General features: G+C 58.4%; 1 protein-coding gene across 4 annotated transcripts; it reads right to left on the minus strand.

Moving 5' to 3' along the window:
• Positions 1-103: 103 nt before the first annotated feature.
• DMWD (DM1 locus, WD repeat containing) lies at positions 104-7,212 on the minus strand. 4 transcript variants are annotated; one of them, XM_033843949.2, is made up of 6 exons: positions 6,668-7,212; positions 5,243-5,425; positions 1,892-3,160; positions 1,030-1,104; positions 846-909; positions 104-656 (listed from the first exon to the last, which is right to left on the minus strand). In XM_033843949.2, exons 1-5 carry the CDS (start codon positions 7,109-7,111, stop codon positions 883-885), a joined length of 1,998 nt encoding a protein of 665 aa, XP_033699840.1. In that variant the 5' UTR covers positions 7,112-7,212; the 3' UTR covers positions 104-656; positions 846-882. The 4 variants fall into 4 exon arrangements, with proteins under 4 accessions (XP_033699840.1, XP_033699842.1, XP_033699839.1 ...); XM_033843951.2 differs by lacking the exon at positions 1,030-1,104; XM_033843948.2 differs by lacking the exon at positions 846-909.
• Between the last annotated feature and the right edge of the window lie 1,382 nt (positions 7,213-8,594).

Here is an 8,594-nt window from a genome sequence, read left to right on the forward strand (position 1 = left end):
AGGGCCTAGCGCTTCCTCTGGATAAAGTGGACTGATTCTAGGGCTGCATCGAAAGCACCCACACACTTCCTCCATACCTCCGCGGAAGGGAACAGAGACGCTGTGAAAACAGGGAACTTTAGTATAAATAAGAGGTCCTGGGGGACAGCGAGGACCCCAGGGGCTTCCATAATTTAACATTCTTCAAAAGCACAAGTAACAGCAAGGGCAGGGCGGGGGCCAGGGGAGGGGTGGGCCACCCCCTGCCCTGCACACAGGACCGAGAGGTGCACTGCAGAGCTGGGGCTCTTGTGGGTGGGGAGTTTCTCCCCCAGGAGTGACCAGTCACATGCTGGGGACAGGGATGAGGCTAACACTGATGTTTCAGAGGAAGGGGTCATTGTACTTGGCAGTGGGTGGGGACAAGGCTGAGGCCACACGGGCCACTACATCCCCCCAGTGTCTGGGTCAGTCTGAGGGACCCTCTGCCCCAAATTTGAGCAGGGAGAGGGACCGGAGCAGTCCATCCGTCACGGTTAGTCTTGTTAATACGTTGATCCATGAGGTCAGCGGGGACGGTTATGCTAGGAGCTGGGGGCATGGGGTGGGGGACCCCGACATCCATGGCTTCACACTACTGTGCCGCTCGGGGAGTTGCCTGGTTGGGAGGAGATGCCCTGGGGAAGATGAGAGCGGAGACAGGAGGGGGTTAGAGACAGCCTGGGGCTCTCACCAGTCCCATGGGGCGGGGGTTGGGGAGGGGGGAAGCCAGCCTGGAGTCCCCCAGGCTGCTGCCACCCTGGCCTTGCCCTTCAATCCACCCCAGACCACCCAGACAGGCCGCTGCTCTAGGCTCAGGAACTTACATCTCAGCTAGCTTCCCTGTCCCAGCAGGTGGCACTCTTATACAATTAAAGTCCTCAGGTGATCCTGAGCAAAGAGGATGGGGTAGGGGTGGAGGTAGGGAGGAGAGGGGGAAACTGGGGTCCCCTTCTGACTGCGGAGGGGGTCCTAAGATTCTGGGAGGGAAGAACTTAGGGACAGTCCTACCTCTACCACTGACTTGCTGGGTGACCTGGGCCAACTTCCTTCCCCTGTCTGGGTCTCGGTCTCCTCGTCTGTGAACTAGGGAGATAGAGGGATCTCTTTCAGGACTTACCAGATTCCCCAAATCCCAATGCCCCTGCCTCTGAGACTGTACTTTAAGTTCTAGGGATTCAGGACCCTACAATTCCAAAACTGCTCTTCCAGGGAGCCAGGCACAGCCCTCAGATCTGGCATCCTGGGCCCCAGAGCCCAAACCCTTAGGAGACATCTGAGAACACAGGTCCCAAGTTATAAGGCACCAGGCCCGCACTTCACCTTACTAGCACCTTTCTGAACCCCATGGCCTACCCATCTTCAAGCTTCCCTGCCCTAAGAGGTGAGAAAGGTCATAAAGAGGCAGTGACTTGCTCAAGGTCACACGGAGCAGAAGTGCTGGACTGGACCCTGAGCCTGGGATCCCACAGCCCACGTCTCCAGCAGTGGGCTCGGATCCCAAGAGTCTGACACTCAGGCTGGAAGCTGGGTGCACAGGCTCAACCTTGCCCATAGAGCTCAAACTGCAGTATTAATAAAATTTCACCATTCCGTAAGACCTAGCCATGCTGGGCCCACCGGCTGCCCTTCTGATAACTGGCCATGTTCTCCACCACTCCCAGATGTCTCTTATGCCTGACCCTCTCTCTGCTTACCGTTGCTTGCCAAGCGTTCTAGAAGTCACTCTAAGATCTGAGAAGGCTTGTTCCGGGACACAGATTTCCATGGCTTCCCCTCATCCCACACGGCTAGAGGCTGTGATGCTACCAAACCTCTCTGCCAATGCCCGCCTCCGCCTGGGTCCCAGGTGGGCTGGTGTGGGGTGACTCACCACCTTGCCCGGCCGGGCCCAGGTGCAGATGAGGCCCTCCTGGCAGGCGGTGATGATGCAGTCCTCCAGGAAGAGGAGGACCGTGAGCCGCTCCTGGGCGATCTTCTTGCACACGAGCGGCTCGAGCAGCGGCACCTCGTGGATGCGCGGGCACAGCGCGGTGCCCAGCACCTTGGCGGGGTCCAGCCGGCTTCGGGGGGCGGGGCCGCTGGGCTTGTCCCCGCCGCCCCCGCCCCCACTGCCGCCCCGGCTGATGTTGCCCAGGCTGTGGTAGCGCTTGTGCTCTTTCTCGGCCCCCCGGTCCCGCCGCTCCTGCAGCGTGAGCGTGGCAAAGCGGCCGATGCTGAAGGGCGTCCCCGGCTCCGCCGCCGCACCCGGGCCGCCCGCCTTGCCGCTGCCCGCTGGGTGTGGGAGGCTATTGGACCGGGACAGTGAGCGGGGCAGGGGCCCGGGGCCTGGCTCACCACCTCGCGAGCTGCCGGTGGCAGGCGGCGTGGTGCCCGGCGTGCCGGGGAGGGTGCGGGTGCGGGCCAGGGGAGGGTGAGGGTAGAGCACGTCTTCGGTGAGGTCCCACAGGCAGAACTGCGTGTCCTGGCCGGCCGAGCCGAAGCGGTAGGTGATGGAGCCGGCCTTGGGCAGCGGGGAGAGGGGGGCGCCCCCGCCCGAGCCCGTGCCCGCGGCCTCCGGCTCCTCCTCCTCCCCGCCACTCCGCTCCCCGTCGCCACCGGCAGCAGCCGCCTCCTCGGCCCTCGTGGTGTAGGGGTCGAAGGCCACGGCGTTGACCCAGGACTTGTGGCCGTGGCCTCGGGCCACCACGCGGCCCTCGGTGAAGGACCACACGGTGACCAGGTCATCTTCACCACCCGTCACGACGTAGCGCCCGTCGGGGCTCCAGCACACACAGAGCAGGCCCCCGAAGTAGCTCTTCATGAGCCCGCGCAGCAGCATGGAGTCGAAGTGGAAGACGCGCAGGCAGCCGTCCTGGCTGACGCAGGCCAGGTGCCGGCCGTCGGGCGAGAAGGCGAACTCGTTGAGGGGCCCCTCGCCCACCGCCCACTTGGCCAGCGGGTTGCGGGGCGCCTTGCTCTTGGCGGCGTAGACGGCGAAGCCCTCGCCCTGCTTCAGCAGGCTGTACTGCGGTGGGGCCGAGGCGCACGGGTGGCTGACGTTGTACAGGTACAGGTGGCCGCTGGCGTGGGATGCCAGGAACAGGCTCTCTGACTCAGGCAGCCACTTCAGATATGTCACCTTGGTCTTGTCGATAAGCCGCTGCCAGGGGAGAGAGCGGGGGTTGGGAGAGGGCCATCCTCCTGTGGCCCACCTCCTCCCCAGCCTGTTTCCCCGGAGAAGGTCATCGTAAGTGGCCGGGGCCTCCTCGGAGAGGAGGGACTGAGGGAAACGGACAGACACCAGGTTAGGGGAAAGCAGGGGGAGAAGGGCTGTGTGAGGGGAGCGCCGTGGAGCCTCGATGTCCCTTCTTCGGCAGGAGGGCAGTGCTGCCTTCCAGAGAAGTCTCCTCTAACCCCCTCCGCCATCCTTACCATGTCATGCTTAAGGCAAGATATTGAGTCACGGAGTATCACCTCCCCCAAGGAAGGTATCTTTGTTTATTTGGTTCATTGTTCTAGCCCCAGAGCACGGAGCTGTACCCGCAGGTGGCGCCTGGAAAGTAGTTCCAGGACACCTGAGTGACAACCCCATCCTGGCAGCCACGCATCTTTGCTCCTTTTTGTCCTCACAACTCACCTCCAAACCTGCAAGAAATCCTGTGGGCTTGATCTGCAAAATGTGCCCAGAACCCGATCTCTTCTCACCACCCCCAACTCCAACCACCCTGGTCTCAGCTGCTGTCAGGCCTGCAACGGCCTAACTGACCGGTCTCCACCACCTGGGTCTCTTCTCTGCACAGTTGCCAAAGAGATGCTATTAAAACCTAAGTCAGCACCCGGCACTGTCTCTCCCATTCTGAACACCATGGCAGCCTTTCTCAAGCAGGACTCCAGGGAGAACCAAGCTCTAAAGCCCTTTGGCATCCACCGTCTGTAACAAAGTAACTTCTTTCCCAGATACCCAAGTTGCTTCCCATTCTCCATTCTCTGGAGAATTTAGAAATTAAATCAAATTGTTTCTGTGTTCTTGGCTCAGATGAACCCCAGTGGCGAGAGGCTCTAAAGGCCAAGGTCTTTTCCATGACCTGCCACACCCTACCTCTCCTGGCCCCTCCGAGTTGTTTCTCGGAGCTCATCTACTACCCTCCCCCTCAACACTGCTCTGGCCACACAGCCTTTTTGCTGTCCTGCTTCCAGCATTTGTCCTAGCTGTTCTGTTCCCTCTACTCAGAATGTCCTTTTCTCCAATAATTTGTCTTGCCTCCTTTAGGAATTTATTTCCATGTCACCTTCCATAAGACCTTTCCTAACCTCACCGAGCACTCCCCATTCGCCTTCCCTGCTGGATTTTTCTCCACGACACTCTGACACACAGCCTACTTAGTTATTTGATAACTATCTGTCTCCTCCAGCTAGATAAAAGCTCCAAAAAGGCAGGGCCCTCTGTTTTGTTCACCGAGATGTAGTATTCCCAGTGCTTAGAACGATGCCTGGCAAAGAACGAATGCTCAATGAATATTTTGTGAATGGATGACCTAGTCCACTTTAGTCCATTCCGTGTTCCACTCACTCCCCTCTGCCATTCATGCACTCTGTACATTTGAAACACCTTCTCAGAACAGAGAGAAAGAGATAGAGGACAAGAGTAATTCTGGACACAGATAAGGTCTTTCACTGGCATTTCCCCTTCTGCCAGGTCCACCCAGGACTGAGCAACCTCCATGTATGATTTTACAACAGTCCTGTGAGGTAGGGATGGGAATCCCATTTTGCAGAGGAGAAAAACTGAGGCTAAGGGAGGAATAGTCACTTCCCAAAGCCACACAGTGAGTAGATGGTGCAGCAAAGATTTGAATCCAAAGCCCACAGGGCCCAGAATTTGAAAAGCAAGGGCTGTGGCTTCAAACAAATCCCAACCAGTGAGTAGCTTCAGTTCTCTAATCTGCAAAATGGGTATCACAATCCTAACCCATTGGTTGATGAAAACTCCAGGAGTAATGTGTTCAGCATGGGGCTAACACAGCATAGGGCCTGGGCACAAGAGATGCAACCGTCATTATCAGCTATCATCACAGCAGCTGCTGTCACCCCAACCTCCATGTCTATCAGTCCATCCCCCATCTCTCCCTCATCCTGCCCCCTCAGGCCTACACTGCTTCCCAGGCAGCTGCAGTCTCATGGCAAACAGTGTATGGGTGGGTGGGAACGGGAGCAGTTCTGGGCCCTGGGGGCCCACAATCACCTCCTCATTGAATAGCTTGCTGGTGTCCTTCTTGATGAGATCCAGGTACTGCACTTGACCGGCTGAGAATCCCACCAGCAGGGAGATGGTCTCTGTGGCAGCAGTGAACTGGTTGAAGTCGTGGCAAGTGGGCTGGGTGCCCTTATAGATCCGCTTGTCAATTGGCTTGTTGAGGTCAATGGACTTGGGTGGTGGGAGAAAACGAGTTAATGGCTTCTACCACTGAGAGGAAGGAAGAGGGTGTTGAGGTTGGGGGAAAACCACAAAGAGGAAGCAGGGTTAAATCCCTGAGGGGAGTGGGTAGGTGGATGGGTGAGCGGGGAGGGAAGGGGCAACCACAGACAGGAAGGAGCACCCAAATCACAAACAGAGGAAAAAACCAGGCAGGAAGCTTTGCCCCCTGCCACCACATGAGACCACAGTGCGTCCTCCCCAAAGTTGGACACCCCCAACTTCTGGTACACCCTTGGCCACAGTGTCAGTTTCAGGGCCCCTGTAGTCCCTGAGCTCCAATTCCTTTCTACAATTTCAGCAACTCCCCTGGGTCTTAGCACCACTATATTCCAAGACCCTCAAAACTCAGGATCATCCAATCCCCAGAATTCTAAAGTCCAATGTCCCAGGATTCTCCCCACTTTGGAGTCCTTAAATCTCAGCATCCCCATCACAGTTCAGGGACCCATTAAACCTCATGGTCCCCCAAATTTTAGGTGCCTTCATCATCTCTGGGCTCTCAGGATCCCCATCACTTCTGGGGACCACCATAAACTCCAAGGGTCTCGTGTCCTCTGGGACTGACATCACTTTAGAGACACCCATCACACCTGAGGATGTTCCCTCTGGGATCTCATTATCTCCAGATCTCCCATCAGTTCTGAGATTCTCATTTCCTCCGGCACCCTCATTACCTCCAGAACCCCAAGTTTCTCTAGGATCCCATTCACCTTCAGGATCCCTATTACCTCTAAGCTCCCATTACTTCCAGAATCCTCCTCACCTCTGGGCTCCCCAAGTCCCCCCAACACCCCCAGACAGCAATACCCCTGGGCTCTCCATCACTTCTGAGCCTGCATTTCCCATCACCTGCAAAATGCCTGCCAGCCAGCACCTGGGAGCTCCCCATAGCATCTCGGATTCCCCATCACCTCCAGAACAGTCACCATCCCAGGACCCTCACGCATAACCTCGGGATCTCACATGATCTCGAGGTTTCCCAGCACCTCCCAGCACCCAGGGAGCCTCCCATCACCTTTCAGAATCCTGTATTACCTCCAACAATCCTTTCCCCTTAAGATGTCCGTCACATGTAGGATGCCTATCTCAGGGCCCCCTATCATTCAGGGACTCTCCTGTCACTTGTGAATCACCTCAGGGATCCCCATCCTCTCAGCCAGCACCCAGGGGCCCACGATGCGGGCCGCTCACCCGTTGGCTCCCGCGGCGACAGCAGCCCGGGTAGAAATAGAGCTCGCGGCCCAAGTTGAAGCAGACGCGGTCTCCCCCAGCGCCCAGCCCGGCGGGCGTGGCGGGAGGCTCCCCGGCCCCGGCGCCGTCGGGCTCCCCGAGGCGCACGAGGCTGAGGCGCACCGCAGGCAGCGCGGGCCCGGGCCCTGGGCCTGCGGGCGGAGGGGACGGCGCGGCGCCCGCAGCACCGGGGCCGGAGGTGGAGGCAGGGCCGGGCAGGGGCTGCTGCGGCGGCTGGGGCGGCGCCGGGGTCTGGGAGGAAGCCGGACCCGACCTGCGAGCGGCGCCGTCGCCGGGGAGCAGCTTGTAGAAGCCCTCGCGGGTGCGGAACTGCGACTTGATCTCCGCACAATCCCCCATTGCAGCGCCGGGGCCCGAGCCGCCCTCCGCGCCGCCCGCCGCCATCTTGGGCGACCCCCACCCCAGCCCAGGGCCCCGCTAGTGCCGGACAGCCGCCTGCCGCCGGGCCCCCTGCCGGAAGCCGTGGATCCGCACCGGAAGAGGTGGTGTCGTCGCCCGGGCAACGCCTCTTCGATTGGCAACAGGGTAGGGAGGCGGGACGAGCTCCAGCCGTCGCTCCGGTAACGGTTCTGGACTGAAGGCGGGGCTACAAGGTGGGCGCGGCCTTCGTGCCTGCGGCCGACGTGGTTGGCTGTGGGGGCGGGCCCCGTAGGGAAAGGGGCGTGGCCATCAAAAGAGCACAGGTCCCTAGCAACGGCGCTCTGGGAACCGTTTGCCTAGCAACGGGAGTACCCTCAAGAGAAGGCCTCATCCAAACCTTGTCCTTCCCATGACGTCACAAATGACTCCAGGTGACCCTGGAGTCTCCCGAAGACTCCCAACATACACCCTCCGGTGTTTCCCACTTACATCTTAAAGTCCCAGACTGGCCACAGCATCTCCAACCATTCCTCCCCACCCTAGATGATCCCGCAAATCCCACTGATCTCCATTGCCTCCATAAAACTCCAAGGACTTCATCTAACCCACTACTGATTAATACTAACACCAAACATCTCCACATTTCCCACCAACCTCCTATGTATCTCCATAGCTCCACAATCTTCAACAATCTCACTCGGTCCTCCGACACCCACCAAAATTTTATTGATCACTGCAATGTCCCCAGTGTCCCAATAATCCACTAGTAACCTGAAATCTCTTCCTGATCCCATCAGCCCCCTGATAGCCAGTGCCCCTCACTTCTTCTGACACCACACTGCCCCCATCACAGATCTTCCTAGACCCACTTATTCAATTGCCTCCCAGATTTCTCACTGGAATGTCCCAGAAGCATCTCACACTCAACAAGTCCTGCAATGAAATTAACATCTTGGGCTTCCCTGGTGGCGCAGTGGTTGAGAGTCCGTCTGCCAATGCAGGGGACACGGGTTCGTGCCCCGGTCCGGGAGCAGCTGGGCCCGTGAGCCATGGCCGCTGAGCCTGCGCGTCCAGAGCCTGTGCTCCGCAGCGGGAGAGGCCACAACAGTGAGAGGCCCGCGTAACGCAAAAAAAAAAAAAAATTGACATCTTACTCCAAATCCTGCTCCTCTCCTGTGTCCTCATTTTAGGGCTGGCACTGACATCCCCTCCAGTCACCAGGCTGCAGAACTCAGTGTCTCCCTAGACTTCTGCTATTTCCCTTCACTCCCTGATTCCAGTCCCCAAGTCTTTTGCATTCTGTCACCTGAATTCCTCTGTTCCAGTCCATTCCTCTGTGCAGCCCTGGTCTAAACTCCTCCTCTCCTGCTTGGGCCCTCCCTGTATGAGCCTTGTCTCTGCTCTCCCAGACTCCTGTCTCACCCCTCTATCTGCCCTCCACTTGGCATCTAGAGAGGTCTTTCTAAAGCATGATAATGATCAGGACCCTGCCCTGTTCAAAGCCCAT

This window comes from Tursiops truncatus, chromosome 19 (assembly GCF_011762595.2).
Source record: "Tursiops truncatus isolate mTurTru1 chromosome 19, mTurTru1.mat.Y, whole genome shotgun sequence".
Classification (NCBI taxonomy): domain Eukaryota; kingdom Metazoa; phylum Chordata; class Mammalia; order Artiodactyla; family Delphinidae; genus Tursiops; species Tursiops truncatus.

What these genes read in the sequence shown, in the direction of transcription:
- DMWD (XM_033843948.2), bottom strand. Translation starts at nt 7,111, where the DNA reads ATGGCGGCGGGCGGCGCGGAGGGCGGCTCGGGCCCCGGCGCTGCAATG. An exon ending in GTCGCCGCGGGAGCCAACGG is followed by an intron (nt 5,426 to 6,667) that starts GTGAGCGGCCCG and finishes CCACCACCCAAG; the next exon opens with TCCATTGACCTCAACAAGCC. An exon ending in CCAGCAAGTCAGTGGTAGAG is followed by an intron (nt 657 to 1,029) that starts GTAGGACTGTCC and finishes CATCTTCCCCAG; the next exon opens with GGCATCTCCTCCCAACCAGG.